Source organism: Anser cygnoides, chromosome 17 (assembly GCF_040182565.1).
Source record: "Anser cygnoides isolate HZ-2024a breed goose chromosome 17, Taihu_goose_T2T_genome, whole genome shotgun sequence".
NCBI lineage: Eukaryota > Metazoa > Chordata > Aves > Anseriformes > Anatidae > Anser > Anser cygnoides.
Window position 1 is genome coordinate 2397750 of NC_089889.1, and position 20521 is coordinate 2418270.

Sequence of the window (20521 nt, forward strand, 5' to 3'; positions counted from 1 at the left end):
GCCCGGCCAGTTTCGCTCTGACACAGGCACATGACAAAACGCTGAGCAGGCACTTCCATAAACTCTAATAATACCCCTCCCGGCAGCTTTCGGTTCCTCCGCCGCCAGGAGCGAGCTGCTGACCGTCCCCATGCTGAGGCACCGGGGACCCCCACAGCTGGGGACCCCCACGGCGGGGATGGAGCGAAGCCCCCCGCACCCCGTGTGCGGGGCTGGCTCTGGGAACAGCACCGGGTCCTCCTGCCCTCGTGCCAGCCCCCGTGGGTGCAGCCAGCCCGGGGTGCGCAGCTCAGCGCGCTGGTTCCCCTGGGCTGGGCTTGCTGCCAGCTCAGCGTTACAAAATTTTTGGCTGGCCGTGATTCATGCGACAGCTTCAGCATCCCACGGGCTGAGTCTACGCGCGCCCGTGCCGGGCACCGCCGTCCCCTCCGGTTCCCGGCTCCCGGCTGATCCTGGATGACCCCGCACACGGCCACCGGCGCGGGACCCGTCCCCGCACACGATGCCGGGCTGCGGGCGGCTGCCGGGGCCGTGCACGATGCTGCTGCACAGGGGAAGGGGCTGGGCCTTTGCTCTGAGCTCGCCCAGCTCCCACCGCAGCGCTGCTGCAAGGCGATTCCCATGAGCGGGGCTGCAGCGAGCTCGGCGCCTGCCGGCGCTGGAAATCTTGCCGGTGGCTGGGTTTGGCAGTGCTTTTTTTTTTTTTTTTTTTTGCCCCCCACTTCCTCCCTCTCTCTCAGTCTCACTCTCGACCAAGGACTCGGTGTACTTTGGGGCCGGAAACGCAGCGCGAGAAGGGCCAACCCTTATCAGCGCCAAGCTCCGCCGAAAGAAAGTTCTTAGAAGTCGCCCGCCGCGGCGCAGCGCCCTGCGAGGAGCCGGGGCCGCCGCAGCTGCACGCGCCCGCCCGCAATCAGTGTTGCTGCTGCGGGCTGGGGCAGCGCCGCACCGCGTCCCGAGGGTCCCTCGGAGGGTCCTCAGCGGTGTCCCACGCAGGTGGAAAGGTGCCGAGGGCATGCGGTGCCCGGCGTGCCCCCTTCCCCGGGCTGCGGGTGCTTGGGCCGTGACGGCCGGCACGTCCCCGAGCTCGCCGCGCGGTTCCAGCGTGGCGCGGGCGTTATCAGCACGCAGGGCCCGGCCGGCAGCGCCGCCACCGCGCCGCTGCTGCTTTCTTGGGAGTATCAGAGGGGGAATTCCAGGAAAAGGGAGTTCGGCGAAGCCCTGGGCTCAGCTCCATCCCTCCCCGGGGCGAGCGCAGCCGGGGCGCGCGCGAGGGAGAAGGAAATGATGCAGCAGTGAGATACGGTGCCCGAAAGGCAGTCTGGCTTCGGAGAAGTGCCTACCGCAGGCACGGTGCCCCCGCCCCCCAAAACGGCACACCTGACCGCAAGATGCCCTGCTCGATGGCGGCCCTACCGAGAAATCCTTTTCTCGGTAAGCAAAACTGCACACTCAACACTCCCCGTGCCCGCCTGGCGCCCACGGGCTCCTTCTCGGCAGAGAGGTGCCACAGCACCCCCGCGGGCGCTCGGGGTGCTCAGGATGGCACGGGACAGGACGACGGCAGTGGATGGGACAGGACGGACGGTGAATTCACCCCAAAGCTTCCTGTGGATGTGGGGGGGAACCCCCGGTGCCTGGCTAAGCACCCCCTGAAATCACAGGGGGCCACCATGCCCACGAAGCGCACGGCCCCCGCCGTGCCACTGCCGCAGTGTCCCCTGGTCCCCGCACCCCAAACCATCCATCCTGGGCTGCCACCTCCAGCTTGTAGGGCAGGATCTGTCCTGGCCCCCCCCCAGATCCCCCTCTCCCTGCAAGGGCTGGTTCCCAGAAGGAACAAATATTACTAAAAGCAGGATTTTTTTTTTTCCCCCAAACGTTGTCACCGCGCTCTCAGGCAGCCGGGTGGGCACGGCACCCGCCACTGCCTGCAGCAGGGATTTTTGGGGACACCCCTCAGCGATCCCGCTGCTCCTGCCGCTCCCAGCCCCACCGCCAGCAGCGTCCGGCCGCAGGGAGCTGCGCTGCTGGGGACCAGGGGGTGGCAATGGGGACACCCGTCCTGCTGCCTGGGGACAGGGAGCCGCGCCAGCGCTCAGCGCCTGATTAAAATTAGTGCTGGAGAGCGGCTTCCTTCCACCTGTGGTCTGCCGAGCCCTGCCCGGTTTTATTTTTTGCTGTTTGCTTTCGCTGCTGATTATTTTCGAGTGTTTAAAAAAACGCTGAGTGGGTCCAGCTGGGCCGGGGACACGGCGAAGGGGAAGACGCCGAGGGCGCAACCCTGCTCCCGGCGTCCCACGGAGCCCCTGGGCCACGCTGCGCCCCACGTCCCCGCGCCGGGGACCTTTTCGGTGGATTTCTTAGAAAACCAGCCCCGAGTTTCCACCCTCCTGCAGCCTTTGGGGGGGGGGGAGGGGGGATGCGGGAGGGTTCCCACGGGCGGCACCCGCGGCCGCCGCGCACCTGGCCGGGAGAAAGCGGGTGCCGGCGCGGGGCGGCGGCGGTGCCAGCAGCACCGGCTGAAGGTCAGGCCAAGGTCACAGCTGCGCCCCGGCGTTGCAGGCGCCGAGCGGAGCCGCTGTGCTTCCGCCTCGCCAATCCCCGCCGCCAGCCATCGCCGCAGCTCCTTCTCCTCTCGCTTTCTTCCCCGCCTGTGCGCCCGTGCCCGCCGCAGCCCGGCCGTCCCCGCCGGTGGAAAGCCGCCCGCAGGGGCGCGGGGGGCCGCTGCGAGCAGCGGGCGAGCTTTGGCTGCCTGGGGAAAGAGGAAGGCAGCGAGCTTTCCAAGAACGAGAGCGAAATCGCAGCACCCGCTACCGACCGGCCGTGCCGGAGGTGGGCACTGGTGAGATTTGGCCCTCCTGGGAAACCCCGGAGCTCGGCGCGTCCCCTTGCGCAGGGACAAAAACCTCAGCCGGCACGGCTCGGCCCCACCGGGGTCCCCGTAGGGCTGACGATGGACAGAGGGACAGACGGACGGACGGACGGACGGGCCACTGAGATTTGCAGCGGCGCGGGCGCTGGGTTATGCCAGCCCCAAAACCACTTCCTGCGCTCGCAGCCCCGGGGGAGTTTTTCTGAAGTTTCCCAGGGGCACAGTGGCACGCTGCCACGTCCCCAGCCCCGCGCGGGGTTCGTCCCCGTTGTCCCCACGCGGGGCATCGAGCCAGCTGGGGAGGGGGCAACGGGGGACGTACTGGTGGGCTTGGGGTGTCTGTCGGCCTCAGTCCTCATGGGTTTGCACCAGGGGTAATCCCAGGGCTCATCCCAGGGGACTTTGCACCACGGCTAATCCCAGAGCTCATCCATGGGGACTTTGCACCACAGCTAATCCCAGTGCTCATCCGTGGGGACTTTGCACCACGGCTAATCCCAGTGCTCATCCGTGGGGACTTTGCACCACGGCTAATCCCAGAGCTCATCCATGGGGACTTTGCACCACGGCTAATCCCAGAGCTCATCCGTGGGGACTTTGCACCACGGCTAATCCCAGCACACATCCTGGGGGATTTCGCGTCGCAGATAATCCCAGCTCTTGTCCTTGGGAGTCTGCACCGCGGTTAATCCCAGCGCTTGTGCTCGGGGATTTTTCACCATCGATAATCCCAGCACGTGGCCTCGGGGTTTTCCACCCCGGTTAATCCCAGTGCTCATCCTCGGGCACCGGCAGCACCGCTAATCCCAGCGTTGGTCCTCCAGCAGCTGGTCACAGCTTTCCCATCCATCCCCGGCATTTCCCGGCAGCCTTTCCCCCGCTGACCGCAGCTTCTCCCCGTGTTTGCTGGGCCCTGATCCGCAGGCCCTCCCCTCTTCCTTTAATTCTTCTCCTCCTGCTGCCTCTTCCTCTCCTGCCCCATTTCCTCCCCCACTTGCAGAGGGATTTCCCACACGGGGTGTCGCTTCCCTCACCCTGTTTTTGGGCCATTTTCCTGCATGTCCCCCCCCAGCTCCAGGTGCCTCTTGCACCCCGTGCCCGCTGCCAGGCTCAGAGTTTGCGGGGGGGGGGGGGTGCCAGGGGTGGGCTGGCACACGGGCACGTGGAGGCTGTTCACTCTGAAACCTACTGACATCAGCACCAGGCATCTTCCTGGGGGGTTCTGCACGGGATGTAAGAGCTTTCCTGCCCCTATTGAACAAAGCAAGGTGATTACTGCTGTGGTGGGGGAACTGGGGACGCCCCCCTGGCCCCAACACCTCCCTCGAGGCATCACCCAAAAGACCCCCCCCCCCCCGTGACCCCACCGCCAACTCCGACCCCCAGCCAGCGTCCTCAATCTGGCAAGACCAGCAGGGAAAACGGATTTCCCAGAAAGAAACCCCCAGCTCCGCGCATCCCCGCAATCCCGCGGTGGCACGGTGGGGACGGGGCCGTCCCCGAGGGGACGGGGCTGGGCGGCTACAAGGGGCCCCGTTGTGCCGGCTGCCTCGGGGGCACAAAGCCCCTTCTGTTCCCCTACGAGCAGCGCTGGTGCGAGGTGCTCCCAGCCAATGCAGCCCCACGGCGCCCCACGGCGCGGCGATTTCGCAGCAGGGTGCACGCAGGGTGCTGCGAGATGCACCCTCCCCCCCCCCCCCCCAAAACGCCCGGCGCTGCATCAACCCCACCGGGAGGGACGCGGGGGGCCGGCTGGATCCCCCCCGCCCTGTCCTCGGGGCTGACTGGTGCCCTTTGTGCATTGATAAGGACGTCAATAAATAAGGCAGAGGCTGGCCTGCTTCGCAGGCAGGGCATGAACGAGTAAATATTCCCTCCTGAAAGCCCTGAAAACCGCACGCGCTTTCGCTGCCGCCGGCGCTGAATGTCGCCCATTCAGCCTCTGCACCGTTTGGGGGGATCGGGGTGGGATGCTCGGCTCCGGCCAAACCCAAAGCGCTGGGATGGCCAAACCCAAAGCCCTGGGATGGCCAAACCCAAAGCCCTGGGATGGCCAAACCCAAAGCCCTGGGATGGCCGAATCCAGAGCCCTGGGATGGCCGAATCCAGAGCCCTGGGATGGCCGAATCCAGAGCCCTGGGATGGCCGAATCCAGAGCCCTGGGATGGCCGAATCCAGAGCCGCAGCGGCACCTCCGCGTAGGATGCGGCCCTGGAGGTGGACCAGGGATGCTCGGCCGGTGGGGAAGGCACACAGCAGGGAAGATCCGGGGCGCATGGAGATGCTCATGGCCCTTCCCAGCAGCTGGATGAGCTTGGACCCCCCCCGGCCATGAGAACTGGGGGGGGCTGAGCGGCCACCCCCCGAGCCAGCCCGGCCACATCAAGCGCCCTGCCCTCCTCCAGAGCAGCGTTTTGGAGAAGCGGGGCTATAAACAGGATCTTGAAAGAGACGGCGCTTGCCAGCCGCTCCGTTTTTATTTTAAGCCAAACTCGCTTCCAGCGTGGGCTGCTTTAATAATTTCCTGGAATAAATAAAGAGCTCGGAAAGTAAACAAGGTGGCCGCACGCGGGCGGGAGCCGGCCGCAGCCGGGGCTGAGTCACCCCCGGCGCTGCCGCCAGGGCCGGGGGCCGCAGGGGCTGGGGGCCACGGTCCCGCCGGGGAGGTGGGGGGGTCACTGCGTGTCCCCGTGCCACGCTGTCACCTCTTGTCCTTGCGCGGGGGACCCCAGGGATGCGCCCAGCGGTTGTGGTCCTGTGGGTCTGGCAGCTTGGCTGGGCGGCTCCCGCCTCTCCCCGATCCAGGCTGCGAGCAAAGACCCGGGGGTACAAAATGGGGCACGAGGGGAGCGGGTAGGGCACGAGGTGGCCCCGCGGGTGAGCAAGAGCCGACGGCACGACCCCAGGTGCTGCTGTGCCTGCTCCTCGTCCGCTCCCACGGGCCCAGCACGAGCTGGGCTCGGATGCGCCTTGGAAAACTGCGAGAGCATCCCGAGCCCGAGTGAGGAAAGCGTAATTCCCCCGAGGGTATTTCGGTCCCCCTGCCCGGTGCTGCTTCGTTTCGGCCATCGCCTCGCCGTGCCGGAGCTGCCGGGTGGGAGCGGGCTGCGGCCCCCCGCCGCCCCGAGGGCTCCTTCCAGCCCCTGCGCCGCCTGCGCAGCCTCTCATAAATATTTACCTTTGAAAGAAGCAGCACTCAGCCTCGACACAACCACATCCTGGACCATCAAAAAAAAAAAAAAAAGGCAGAAAGAAAGAAAAAGGAAAAAAAAAAAAAAGAGAGATACAGCCACCCAAAAACACCGACGGGCATCTTACATCTGCTGCCAGGGCTGAGCGGGTCCCACGCCTGCCGGGACCCTGAGCTTGCACACGAGGGAAAAGCAGCGAGGTTTGGGCGCATTCCCAGTCCTTTTTCTTGTAATTCTCTTATTATCTCCATTTTTTGCTCATTTCTTGGCTTGCACACGGTGTTTTCCTACCCAAGCAGCTTTAGAGCATCCCACAAGGCAGATGTCCCCGTCCCCATCCCCGAGCAGCAGATCGCTGCCACGAGCAGTGGGACCACAGCGGTGGGGCAAAACCCCCGTCAATTTTGAGGAATTGGGTTAAAAAGAAAGGAAATCCTCCCATCTCCTCTCCAAGCGAGGCCAAACAGCCCCAGAGCCGGGGGAAGCGGCAGGTTGGGGCTCCCCATCCTGCGTCCTTCCCGGCACGCACCAGTCGAGCCCCAGCAGGCTCCATCCCAGCAACACGGTTTCCAAAATAAGAAACTCTGCTCTTCAGCAATTAACGCCGGGGCTGTGGTTACGTTGCTAAAAGTGTTTTTTCCGTGCATGACCAAGGATGGAAAAAGTTGTGGTTAATAAATGACAAATAACCTTTTGTCTCATCACCCTCCCTGCCCTCCCCCCCCCCAGCCGCATGCCCTCACCCTGAAATACGAGAGAAAAAAAAAAAAAAAAAGAAAAATCTAAAAAGCTCGCCGCCGAAATCTCAAGAAGCCCAAGCTACGCCCAGCCCTGCGCGCGCCTTCGAAGAACAGCGGCGAGGGGACGCGGCGCCGCCCTGCCCTGCTCGCCGGGGAAAGTCTGCGGGAGGCAGCGGGGGGAACGCGGCTCCCGGCTGGGAGGGGAAGGGAGCGGCCCCACCAACGCGGGGTTGGTCAAGGGTTTTAGTGCAAAGAGAGAGAAGAATGAGGCACGAGCCCCTGGGAAGCGTGTGGGGATGCAGAGATCACCGAATGGGAGCCTGCCGGGCTGCGGCGTGCTTCTAGCCGGGCCAGGGTGGTGACGGGCACCGAGGTGCCTCCAATCCCACTGGGGGCACCTCCATCCTCACCAGGGCACCTCCATCCCCACTGGGGTGCCTCCATCCCCACTGGGGGCACCTCTACCCTCACCAGGGCACCTCCATCCCCACCGGAGCACCTTCATCCCCACAGGGGCGCCTCTATCCTCACCGAGGTGCCTCCACCCCCATGAGGGCACCTCCATCCCCACCAGGGTGCTTCCATGCCCACCGAGGCGCCTCCATCCCCACCGGGGCACCTCCACCCTCACCGGGGCACCTCCACCCTCACCGGGGCGCCTCCATCCCCACTGGGGCGCCTCCATCCCCATGAGGACACCTCCATCCCCACCAGGGCGCTTCCATGCCCATCGAGGCACCTCCGTCCCCACCGAGGCACCTCCATCCCCATGAGGACACCTCCATCCCCACCGAGGCGCCTCCATCCCCGACACCCTGCTCAGGTTTTGCTTCTCACGTGCGCAGCCCCGTGGGAGCTAACACCGGGGAGGGAAACACCTCCTGCCACCGCCTGCCACCGCCCTGCGGAGGAGCTCGGGGACGCAGCTGGCAGGCGGGTGGCCGGGGCTCTGCGCGGGGTGACGGGGACATCTGCGCTTCCAACGTGGCTTTGAAAGCACGATTTGTGATTGCTCCGGCGGTCACTGCTAAGGGTAACCTCATTTTGGCTCTGAAGCCATGGCTGGAAACGCGCCGTGCAGTGAAGGAAGGGGTTTGCTCCAGTCCCCCCCCGGGGTAGCGGCGCGAACGCAGCCGGCACGGCTGTGCCAGGGCTTCCCGCAGCCTCTCCAGCCCCTGCTCCGGGAACGGTGTCACCGGGCTGTCCCCACGCGTGCCACATCGGGCCCCGACCCTGCCAGTGTCAGACGGGAGCCACCCGGACCGGGACCTGCTGGCTCAGGGGATCGCAGTTCTCAGAAACAAGTTTCAGGTGAAAGGAAGGGGAAAAGGCAAAAAAAAAAAAAAAAAAAAAAAAAAAAAAAAGGAAGTCAGAGCAGTCTCGCACCGAGCAGAGATAAAAATACTGCTCCTCCCGCGGCCACGGCGAGGACGTAAGAGCCGTGACACAGGCACCGCAGCCTGCGCCGGAAAGTCTTCCCAGCTCGTCTCGCAGCGCAATCATTTACGGGATGTGATGGATTTCATTAAAACGCCATAAAGAGACCGGCGCAAATGAAAATCCCATTTCCCTTCCCCTTCCTGTACGAACATCTGGTCAACATAAACGGCTCGGGACATTTCCGTTGCAAATCCCAATTTTCATGGGGTTTAGGGCTCGGCCATAAAACATGTGCGTGGGGGCTCGGCGGATGAGCGGGGCAGCCCCAATCCCAGCGAGCTCCGTCCCTGCAGCGGGGCGGCCCAGGGCAGAAACGCTTCCTTTGAGATTTCCAGAGCTACCAAACCCCTACAATTACGAGTACGCATGGTGGGGTAAAGCAGAAGGCCCTTGGTGCCTCCACCGAAGGCGAGCGCAACCCTCATATTAGACATCAGAGAGCCCACAGGGGGCATTGTGCCAGGCCCATTCCCGGGGTCTCTCCGGGCTGGCCCCGGGCGAGGCAGCGGCAAAGCCCCGCGGGGCTGGAGGGAGCCCAAGGCGGCACCGAGGGCTGGGGAAAGAGGGGGCTGCCCCCAGCCCTCCCCAGGGGGACTTTTGGTTATTTTCGAGGAAAAAACACCAGGCAGCTGTTCTGTTCGTCCCGGCCAACGCTTTGCCTCCTTGCTGGCGTCGGGGTGATGGTGCTGGGCTCTCCCCGGGGGCTCCCCAACCTGCACCTTTTGGGTCTCGCCCTGCCCGACACCCGGCTTGGCTCCGGCCCGCGCAATAATGGGGCCGAGGGGGGGCTGGGAAGCTGCCTGCGGCCCTCCTGCTGCAGGGGAGGAGAGGAGCTGGCCCCCGGCCAGTTCATTAGAAAGGAAGGACCCGCCCTGAGGATATTTTCGCAGGAACCCAATTTGCTGCTGAGATTTGTGAAACCCCGGGGCGAGCAGCGGCCCCGGCTTGGGGAAGGCACAGCAGGACGGGAAACCCACGCACGGGGGTCGGGGTGGGGGGGACCCGGCCAAATCCCCGCGGGACGGGACGGGACGGGCAGCCACCAGCTGGTGGGGAACGGCCAGGAGCCGGGCTGCAGGGCGCACGAAACGCCCGGCTGTGAACGCTTCTTGTGGGCAGGGGGCATCCCTGCCGCCCCCTGGCCTCGCTGCCTACCCTCTCCCTTCGCTTTCCTCCTTCCGCGGGGCGTCGGGAGCAGAACAAGCAGCGGTGTTCAAGATTAAAGGGTGGTCAGAGGCTGCTGCACCACCAGATGCGATTTCGAGCGCATCGCCACATCCTCCAGGGGCAGGGGTCACAGCAGGCGCCCTCCCCATGCCTTTGTTTTCACCTCTTCAGGCTTTGCCCATTTTCACCTGCCCAAACCCCCGGGGAGCATCCAGACAGGGGTCACCGCGGACGAGGAGGAGCAAAGCCGGCGGCAGCGCCCCAAAATAGCTCCAGCACCAACGCCCCTGTCGGGTGTGCCAGGGTATGGACCCTGCTGGCACCCATGGGTGCTGCCTGGCCTCGCGGAGCCCCAGAGCGATGCTCCCCAGAGCCACACCTCCCCTGCAGCTGGGGACGTGCGCTGCCAAGGGGACGAGCGCGCAACCCTGAACCCCACGGAGCAAAACCAGGGCGGTGGAGGCAGGGATGAGGCGATGCCCCTGCCTTCGGCACCGAGCAGGGTGCTGGGGCTCGTGGGCGCAGCCTCAGCCCCAGCCGGGCTCCTGCACACCCTCCCCGTGGGACCGAAAGCAGCGGTTGCCGCACCGCACGTGACGCCGAGCTGTGAAAAGCGAAAGCGGCGGCGGCAGCAGCGCGGGGCTGGCACAGGGACCTCTGCTCCTCGGCTCCCGGCGAGCAGCTGGGCTGCTTTTTGCTTTCAGACTTAGACATTCGTAATTTTTTTTAAAACGCTGCTCTCCCTGCAGGTGTTTTCGGAGCTGTTTGGCAGTAAGGGCAGGGATTCAGCCCCGCTGCGGGGAGCCACCGGGCGCCGGCTCCTCCATGCCAGGCTTCCTTGCTCCAGAGCACAAATTGCTCGAAGTTAAGTGAGCAACAAAAAAAAAAAAAAAAAAAAAAAGGAAAAAACCAACAAACCACACAAGAAAAAGCCCAGCCTGTTCCGTCTACGTAAGACCCGCCATGTGGAGGAACTGGCTTTTTAAAGATTAAAAGCCACGGCTGTCCCCCCGGCCGCCGCGCGGCTGTCACGCAGATCCGGCACCGCCGGCGCTCCCGCTGCTCTCAGCACCCCGCAGCTCCCCCAGGATCCGAGGTTCTGGCTGCGGAAGCGCTTCCAAAAATAAACCCGAGCTCCCTACGGATCCCACAGGAACCGAGGAGGGCTCAGAGCCCATTTCGTGCTCCCTTTCTTTTCCTTTCCCAGTTTTCCCCAGAGGCTCCGGGTGCTGAAGCCGCAGCGCCGCGGGGTCAGGCACCGCATGAATTTGGGGTTCGCCAGACCCGGTTCCAGCACCGGTGACATCCACCTTGTGGGAACGGGTCCATGGGGATGGGGACGAGCGGTGTTTGCAGGCGAGGACACCAGCGCCGTTCCCCAGCTCTGCTTCCAGCTGGAAAAGCGGGGTTTGGGGCCCCGGAGGAGAAAAATCCAAAAGGCATTGCGACCGATGGCAGTAATTTGTGCTCGCGTTGCCCTTGCCGTGGGGCTGTGGGGATCTTCTGCCCTCCGAACACCCTGAGGGGAGCCCTGGGCAGCATCGTGCAGCCAAAACCTGAGTGGGGACGAGGCGACGGAGCCTTACCTTGGGTGGGTCGAAGAGCTCCAGGACGTACTCCTCGCTGTCGGGCGTCCCCGCTCTGCGCAGCACCAGGCGGCAGCGCTGCCAGCGCGTCCCGCTGTCCAGCGAGCTCTCGTCCAGCAGCCCGTACTTGAGCAACCCCTCCTTGCGCACCTCGGAGGGCTGCTCCCGCGACAGCCCCCAGGGCAGGATGCGCTTGCTCAGTCCCGGCTTGAGAGCAGCCTCCGCCGCCTCCCCGTCGGCCTCCGCCGGGAGGGCATCCGAGGACCGGCGTCGGAAGAGGCTGCGCCAGCTCCGGCGCAGCTGGCTGAGCGAGAAGGGTCTCCGCGCCGGCCCCGCCAGCTCCTCCGAGCTCCACGACTTGCGCAGCCCCGTGGGGGCCGCCTCGGGGGCTCGGCCGGGCTGCTCGGGGCGAGCGGCCAGCTCCGCCTCGGCTTTGGTGGCCACCGTGCCCAAGGAGGCGTCCGTGTGCCGCCGCTGCGTCTCCCGGTAATCCCGCGCCGGGCCGGCGGGCAGGATGCGGAGCTGGCTCATGGCGAAGCCCTCCTTCACCTCGTTGCAGAAGTACTGCTGGAAGAGGTCGGTGAAGTGCACCGAGAAGTTCTCGGCGGCCAGCAGGTCATGGTGCGGGTGCTCGGTGGCGAAGCGCAGGTAGTGGCGCGCCAGCTCCTTGGCGGTGCTGATGGCGTGCAGCTCGCAGAACTCATGCCAGCCCCGGGGATGCGCTGGCGTGCCGGCCGGCAGAGCGTGCCCATTCATTGCCGTGGCTCCAGCGAGGCGGCCGCGCTGCAAGACAGAGCACAGCAGTGCCGTCAGGGCAGCGGCCCCAGACGGATCCAACCCCAACGCCTCCCCGTAGCCACCTCCCTGGGCACCGCTCCCCATTTTTCCCCCCCTCCCCAGGCTTGCCGCGTGCAGCCCGGCCCCGGTGACCGGCGCGGCTGCCCGAGCGAGACACCGCGACAGCTCCCAGCCTGCTGGTGCCAAACTCAGCTCCACGTGCCCTGGCATCCCCGAGCACGCCGAGCGTGGCCGTGCCTCAGTTTCCCCACCCGGCCGGCACGAGGCGTCTGCGCGGCTTCCTGCCCACGCAGCCGCCCGCAGCTCCCCACGGGACGCGCGGCCCGGCCGTATCCGCTCTCGTTCTGCCAAGGCTTAACAGCGCTGATGGGTTTCCCTCCAGGGACCTATTTCAGCTGAGCTGATAAAAATGCCTGGGGGGGGGGAGGCGGGGGGAGTAGGAGGGGGGAGGAAACGAAATAAATGGCTGCTGAAATCCAGGGAGGGAGCTGCCTCGTCTGGCGTTCACCTGGAGACGCGGCCACGCCGCTGGCACGGCAGGGGGTGAGCGAATGCCTCCCCGGGGGGACGCTTGGATGGGGCGAAGGGGTCCGTCTGTCCGTCTGTCTGTTTGCCTGCAGGTGCCGGGGTGGGCTGTGCCCCCCCAATGTCCCTGCCACGTCCCATGGTCCCGCACAGAGCGCCACGGCTGCTCTTCACCCAGGACCTTGCCCCATGCTTAAACCCCTTCAGCAAGTGGAAACGTGCTTCAGGAGTCAGCTGGGACCCCAGCTGGAAACACCGCGCAGCTCCCTGGGCTCGCCAGGGACCCCCAGAACGCGCACATCCCCCTCCACGTGGCTTGGGATATTTGGGTTTTCCTTCCACGGCCACATCCAGATGCTGTAGGCACCCCAAGGCCCTGCCCCGTGGCCGTGGCACTGCTTGGGGCGACTGCAGGGCTCCGGCAGGACCATGTTGTGCCCGTCGACCTGGTGGTACCGCTCTGACAGCCTCGGGGACCATCTCAGGCCACCAAGAGTCATGAAGCCACCCCGGCGAGCCCTTCGGTGGAGCTCCCCGCAGCCGGCCGGGCTCCGTGGCGCTGTTTACCCCCATACCTTGAGCTGGCACGCAGCATTTATCGGGGCCGTGCATTCTGCTCAGGCAGGAAACATCCTCCAGCCCGCCCGCATCCTGCCGGGACGGGGCAGGACGGGCTCGGCGGCCTCCCTGCCACACAGCAGCGCCCGAGCTGCTAGAAGGGGAGGAAAAGTGATTGCATTTCTCGGGGCGGGGGGGGGAGGAAAAGTAATAAAATAAAATAGAAACGCAAGGGGCTGGGAGGAAGCGAGCGGGGAGATTTGGACAGCAGCAGCGCGGCGGATCTGGTTTGCAGACGGGGAGGCGATAACGCCGCGCTGCGCTGGGAACGCGAGCCTCTATCTCTGCCGACCCGCCGGGCTTCCTAGTACGTCCTCAGAAGTTTCTAGGCGAGGGGAGATGTTATCAGCCCCCGGCCAGCCCTGGCTTCTCAGAAGAGCCACGCGGGGCCGGCAGCGCTGCCGGGCGTGCGCCTGCCCGCGGCCGAGCCGAGGCGAGCCCCCCGGCGGGGCCCCCGCGTGGGGCCGTCTATCAGCACCGCCAGCCTGCCCGTGACTCAGCACCCTCCGCCTGCGCTCCTGCTTCCTCCGGCACCCGGGGATCGCCGGCACCACTCGGCCGGCCGCGGCGCCCAGGCACCAAGGGAAGCGGGGAGCCCCTGGGGACAGCGCCCGCGGGCAGCCGGGATGCTGCCGGGAAGGCGGAAACGTCTCCAGAGTTTTCACGCTCCGGCTTCGGGAGAGGTTTGCTCCGGGAACGCCGGGCTTCGCCCGCGCCACGTGGTGGGAAGCAGCCCGAGGCCGTTTCCAGCAGCGACGGGAGTTTTCCAGACGGGACCACGATGGGAAAAGCGGCCCCGGTGCTTCCTCCTGCTCGCGACACCACCTTCATCCCCACCCGGCGGGGACGGACGAGGATGGACGCTCTGCTTCGACCCAGCTCCAAGGGTGTTTTGGTTTTTTTTTTGGCGTCGTGGCATTTTTACACTCGTGCCCTGCAAGTCACCACCGAGCCAGAGCTGCGACGGCTACCTGCTTTCCTTTGCGCTGGATGGGGAATCCTGCCCTCCCCGGGCACCGCACCGGCGTGCGGTGTCCAAAGGCTCCCACCTGGAGCCGCTGGAAGGGCTCGGCGCTGTTTGGGCAGCTTTGGGGCGCAAGGGACAGGAGCGCCCAGCACCGTCTCTCGAGGAACAGCGGGATGGGACGGGGCGAGGCGTGACAGGACGGGACGGGGCAGACCGGCCGCGGGCGCGCTTTGATGCAGGCTGCGGCGACAAGCCCGAGCCTGCGCCAGGATCCGGCCCTGCAGCTGCGCCGCCGCTGGCGCTCCCGGGAGATTTAATTAAAACGCTTCCACCACCAACCCCCTTGCCCAACCCGGCGAGTGTCGCGGTGGGTCCCGGCCCCCGAGGCTGCGGGAGGGCCGGATCCGGCACAAGGCTGCTTATTCCTTTACGGTAGCAAAAGGATCGGTGCGCGCACGTTGCTTCGTTGCGCCACGGGGCAGTTTTGAGGCCGGCAGGCCTTACCAAAAGCAGGCAATCCCAGCAGCAGAGCTGCAGGATCCGGCCCCACCACGAACCAGCCCCAGGCCACGGGGCAGCAGGCAGCATTTTGGCAAATTCGGTGTCTGCAGGAAAAGTGTTTTTTTCCCGGAGCGAAGCCCACGCCGGGCAGCGCAGCAATCCGAAAATGAAAGCAGCCCCTCGCCGCCGGCGTCCGAGCCAGGGGAACACGAGCCAGCAGCGTCAATAGGAAATTTGATTAGTGCGTGGCTCGCCCCAAAACAACCGTACCCAGACCAGAGGAAAAGCTCTGCATTTTTAGCCCGGGCAGCCTCCTTTTCGGAGCCTATTCCAAATTCGCCCTAGGGGCGATTTTCCGGAGGGGCTGGGTAACGCCCCGGCCGGCCCCGCAGCTCCCCGCTTCCCGAGTCACCGAAATACCCGGTTCCCACAATGCCGCGAGCGGGGACATTGTTCCTTCCCAGGATGTCCTCCATGAAAAGAGCTATTCTGAGCCAGGCAGCAGCCTTTCTTGGCACGGCCCCGCAAACCCGCTCGCGGGGTGGCCGTAAAAAGGCCGGCTTACAATGAACGGCACTTTTCTGTGCCACTGCATCCGGCTGGGGGGCTCGGGGGGTGCGGGTCCCGAGGATGCTGGGCTTGCAAGGGCCAGGAGGCACGGGGCATCCCCCCCCCGACATGGCTCTGGCTCGGTCCCATCCTGCGTCCCGTCACTGGGTGGCAGCTGGATGCGACCCCGGGCGAAGAGCGCAGCTGGGCGCAGCTGTTCGGGGACGGCACCGAAACGCTGACGCTTTGCAGCCCGGGTCGGAGCAGGTCTGGGGCAGGGGGAGAGGTGGGGACGGGCCCTGGATGCAGCCCCCTGGTGTGGGAAGGGGGGGACGGAGGAGGCAAGGGAGGAGAGCACCTCCACGTCACCTCCTCCCAGCCGGGTCACAACACACCGCGTCCTTTGGCCGGGCGCAGCCATGGGAAGCGGCCCTGGCTCCGCGCTCACATCCACCCCATGCAGTTTTATTGCTGCCTTTCAGCTCGAGTTCAGCCAAGCCTCCGCTCCCTCCCACCTGTTTCAGCAGTGGTTAAACACTGCCCATTTACCCCGGCGTGGGACGGAAAGCCCCAGCAGCACGACCCAAGAGACTCCATGGGAGGAGACGAGGGCTTCGGGGCCCCAACCGCACCCCAGAAATGGGCACCCACACACACAGGGTCACCATAACGTAGCTGAGGACTCCTGGGACAGCTCGACGGCAGCCAAAAGAGCTCCAGCCCTGGCACTCGCACCCCTCTGCGCGGCAGCACCCGCGGCTGTGCCCCGCCTGTCCCAGCACCCAGCCCACGCTGCTGCCAGGGACACGCAGGGATGGCGGCAAGCACAGCCCCGGAGGACGATTCCCCCCTGGGGTTGGAAATGCAGCTTGGGAAGGGACGGGGACGCCAGACCCCGCTGGCGGTGGGGATTCCCAGGGGTCTGGCAGAGGCTGACGGTGCAACATGACATCCCCAAACAGTGCCACGCTGTCCCTGCGTGGGACCCGCCGCTGTGCCACCCCATGGGGTCACAGGGACCTACCGCCCTTCTGCTGAACTGCAGCGACAAACCCACAAGTGGCAGGGAGCTTTGCGGGGCGGATTTCGCTCTCCTGTCCCCACTTTCCAGCAGGAGACACTCACACCGTGCTCCTGCCCGGGCTGCGCAGCTCCGCAGGCACCTGCGAGCGCAGCCCGTTTCGAAGCACTTTAAAGCCGGGGGAAATCCGACGGTTTGGCTTCCCCGATCACCCCCCGGGTACGGAGGGGATGGAGACGTCCCAGCTGCCACCCAGCTCGGGCCAAACACGAGCTCCAGGCTCGCTTGGCCTGCATGAGAGCACCGGGCAGGACCCGTGCACCCATCACCGCGCTGCCTGGCGCTCCACGGCGGCTCCCACCCGCTACGCACCGCACTGCTGCAGCTGCTCCCTGCGGGCTGCCCTCCTGATGGGCTTCGTGTCGCGATATTAAATGCATCGCAGCCACAGAGGCGTGGGACACACAGCTGCAGGCTCTCCCCCTCCGTGCCGCGGCGGTCCCAGGGCTGGATCAGGCCCTTCCTCCTCGCCGAGCCGCAGCGGCGCTGGCAGCACCACAAACCCTGCCGGCGCGCAGCTCTTGCACTTTCGCTTCGTCTCACTTGCTGGGATTTGTCCAAAACGGCTTCGCCGTGCCCCGGTGCCTCAGCAAAGAGCCCCGACGGGCTCCCTCGAGCAGCCGGGGGGGGGGAGGCGAGAGGTTTGCCCCCGGGCAGCAGCAGCGAAGCCCCTCGAAAGCCTCACAACCCTCTCCGGGGCGATACGCGGCGCGGGCACAACCACCGCCCCGCGGGCTCCAGCGAAACCAAAAGGGATCTTTTCAGACACAATAAAGATATAAAAGCAAAAGAGGAAAAAAAAATAAAAAGCAGTACTCGGGGTAGGGGGGGGGACGCACGAAGACAAAGCCCTCCTTGCACCACAAGCGAGTTAAAAGAAGAAATCAGAGGCGCTGATCTAGTCCCAAACAAGTCAAAGCGAAAGCTGCCAGTAATTTCACAGGCCTTTAAACCCCGGCTCTCAGCCTGCCAGCACAGCCCGACGGCACACGGGGCACGCGGGCGGCGTGAGGTCCCCGCACCGGCCACCTCTTCCTCCAGCCGCTTTCACTACCTAAACGCGGCAACCCGAAAAGTCCCCGGGGGCCGCCAGCCCACGGTTCCAGCACATCTTGAAGCAATTTGCAACAACAAATGTCGAAATCGCAGCTCGACAGCTCGCCCCGGTTTCCTTGACAGTAAATCCCAGCCCGGGGAAGCGGCGACCACGTTCCTCCCGGCGCGGGAGCCAGCGGGTCGGGGCTCTCCGCGGGTGACCCCGCTTGGCGCGAGCGGCGCTCGGCACGCCGGCAGGGCACGGGGAGGCCGGCAGGATGCTGCCTGCCGGGGCACTGGCCTCGTGCTCACGGCCCCCGCGTGCCTGCCAAACCCGGGCAGAGCCCGGGAGCCAACAAAGTCCACGGGGAGCAGAAAGGCAGAGCAGCTTGGCAGGCTCGGAGCTGGCACCTCCGCTCGGCACCCGCGGCGGCCAAGGGGGCAGAGGACAAGGGGGCAGCGGGGCGGGCAGGCGGGGTACGGCCCCCGTGGGTGGCGTGGCACCCCCTGAGGGTGGCTGGGCATCGCCCCCAGGGTCCTGCACCCTCCCCAAGGGGCCACCGAGGGGTGCTGCAGGGCTCCGGGGAGGCGCGGGGGTGGTTGGGCGCGTGCTGCACCCACGGAGCAGGGGGGCCCGGGACGGGGGTGCCGGGACCCCAAAGTGCCGCGGGGAACCCCAAAAAGTGGGGACCCAGGGGCGAAGGCGTGCTGGGAGGAGGGGGCCCCCAGGTTATGGGGGGGGAAGGAGAAAGCGGGTCCCGGGGGTGCCAGAAGCCGGGGAGCAGGGGGAAGGGGGCGCCGGGGGAAGGGGGCGCGGGGCGATCGCGTCCCCGGGGGGGGGGGGGGGGGGGGGGGCGAACCGGGGGCAGAGGCTCCGCGCCCGGGGCACGGCGGGGGCTCCCCCCCTCCCGCTCCTTTCCCTTCCCCGCCGCCACTTTCGCTTTGCCGCTTCCCGGCCCCGGCCCCCCGCCGTTACCTGCAGGAGAAGGCGTCCGGGGGCCGCTCGCCCATGGCGGAGCGCGACGGAGCGCCGGGCCCGGGGCGCACCGGGGAACGGGGACGACGGGGCGGGCCGGGCCGGGCCGGGCCGGGACTGGGCTGGACTGGGCTGGGCTGGGCTGGACGGGGCGCACGGCTCGGCACGGCTCGGAGGTTCAGGCAGGAAACCGGGGCAGGCGGCTCCGCATTTCCGCCGTGCGGAGCCGCGGCGGCGCGGGGCGCGGACCCCGGCCCCGGGCGTTATGTAAACGGAGCGGCCGAGGGCGGAGGCTGCGCGGGGGCGGAGCGGGAGCCGGAGCCGGAGCCGGAGCCGGAGCGGGAGCCGCGAGCGGAGCCGGAGCCGGAGCCGGAGCCGGGTCCCCGGCGCCCCGCACCGGTCGTTCCGCGGGTGCGCCCCGCTCCGGAGCCTTTTATCTTATCGCCTCCGCGCCCGCGGAGCGGCCGGGACAAACAGGAGGCTGAGCCCTGCTCGCTTACAGCGCCGGCACGGGTCGGGTCGGGGTTTTTTTTGGGTGGGGGGGGGGCTAAGCGAGTTCTTGGGGGGGGTCTCCGGGGGGGCGTCTGGGGGCTCGGGGTGGTGCAGGGAAATGGGGCTCGGTTTACGCGGGCGGGACACGAGGGGCTCCGCGGGGCGGCGGTGTGCGAGCGGCCGTCGAAAAGCGCGGTTCTCATAATTTCCCTCCGCTTTTCGCCGGGGAAATGGTCTCGCTGAAAAAAGGGAAGGAGCGGGGCCAGCCGCCGTGCCCCGGCACGGGTGACAAATGGCTCTGTGCCTCCGGTCCTGACCAGGGGGTGCCGTGCCCTGAGCAGGAGTGAGGACTTGGTGGGTGCCCATGGGCCAGGTGTGGCCACCCCAGGGCTGTCCCGGTGCCGTCCTGGTGCCACCCTGCCCCAGGGGAGGAAGGACAGCATGGTGGACCTGCGGCTGCCCGCCCCATGGCATGGGAAATGGGAGGACGATAAACTTTCACTGCACCTTTTTCCAGGAAAAGGCTGGCTTGTGCTCTGTACCGTCACGTCTGGCCCACCGACATCTCCCACCCGTGTCACCGCCTGTCCTGAGGGCTCCTCCGGGGCCTCGTCCTCCCGTGCCGCACGCGAGGGGCAGCAGCATGGGGCCGGATGGGCCCTCCCGGCCCCATGGACCCCCACGAAGGGCGCGCCAGAGCCGCCGCAGAGCAGCCCTGCCCAGGGGCTCGCCCAGCATGACAAACCGGGGAAACCCAAGGACGTGGCAGCCGGGGATTTAGAGATGCCACTCGATCAATATGTGGGTGTCGGGAAGGCGGAGACTGCCGGGAGCTCAGCACCACCGCCGCCCTTACAGAGCGGGCCGAGGCATGTGGGGCTGCTGGGGAGCAGGCGTCGGTGTGCCAGCACAGAGGGTCCGTCCCCCGAGGTGTTTAAAAACAGTCACTCGCCCCTTTCATGCCCAGTCTGGGCAAAAAGCCTCAATGGGAAACCCACCCTGTGCCGGGGTGGGACAGCAGGATGTGGTGCTGTGCCCTGTGCTGGCCCCGTAGCCCCCTCCAGCCCCCCCTGACCCCCAGATGAGACAGAGCTCTGCTGCAGGGTTGCGACCCCACGGTCCCCTAAGGCATCGCCTGCTGCGGGGTCCAGAAAAATGCCACGTGCAAGTGGCTGGGAGCGGCCGATGTGCAGAGGTCTTACCTTAAAAGCTGCTTTTTAATTCCTCCTGCCGATGCTTCGTGCATGCTTGCACCTTCTGGCTGGGTTTCTGAGCACAGACAAGCGGGCGGCGGAGCCCGGCTCCTGCCCTCCTTCCTCCTGCCTCTCCAGTCCCAGCCCGGAGCTTTGCAGTTTTCTCGGTGATCTCCAGCTATTTCAAAAGCACCCTCTCAGTGTTCTCAGCCCCTACGTCTCACGATTTCTCTTTTGTTTTGCTTCCTGTACGGATTTTTTTGCAGTCCCCGACTACTAATTCACTCCCACTGACTTCTGCTTTTTCTGTTTGTTTGTGCCGAGCTGCGCAGATGCCCTTGTGCAGGCACACGCCGCCGCTTCCCTTCTGCTGTGCGCCGGGCTCAGCTTTTAACTATTGCAGCTTTCCCCTCCTGCAGAAGCCTTTGCCAACGTCCAACCATCCTCCCCACTTCTCTTTAACTCCCTCACTCTCACTTTGTTTTCTGGATGTGCTTTGGAAAGGCACACCTCTGCTTCCCAGGGTGGGATGTGATGGTGACCTCTGCCACTCCGGGCTGAGATGAGGTCCCCCCTCTGCCTGGAGGCAATTTTGGGGGGGGGGGGGGTGTGACAGCTGGAAATGGGGGGGCTGCGGGGTGCGCTGGCTGAGCCCCCCAAAAACTTCAGGCTGGTTTTTGCTTCCTCCTTCAGAGGGCGGGGCGGGAGGTGGGAAGGGTGGTGAGGATGGTGGTGAGGGTGATGGTGGTGAGGGTGATGGTGGTGGGGCTGAGCAGCGGTGATGGTG

General features: G+C 66.0%; 1 protein-coding gene across 6 annotated transcripts in view; it reads right to left on the bottom strand.

Annotated features, from left to right (window-relative positions):
- The window catches only part of SH2B3 (SH2B adaptor protein 3), a 28671-nt gene extending 8297 nt beyond the window's left edge, over window positions 1–20374 (bottom strand). For 2 of the 6 annotated variants that reach the window (XM_066979358.1, XM_066979357.1), the window contains exons 1-2: window positions 19049–20374; window positions 11000–11782 (exon numbers count right to left, since the gene is read on the bottom strand). In XM_066979358.1, coding sequence (XP_066835459.1) covers window positions 11000–11782; window positions 19049–19279 — 1014 coding nt within the window. In that variant the 5' untranslated portion in view covers window positions 19280–20374. Of the gene's footprint in view, window positions 1–10999; window positions 11783–12897; window positions 17768–18049; window positions 18398–19048 lie in introns of those variants that run through there. The other 4 variants (XM_066979360.1, XM_066979362.1, XM_066979359.1 and 1 more) reach the window with 4 other exon arrangements.
- Between the last annotated feature and the right edge of the window lie 147 nt (window positions 20375–20521).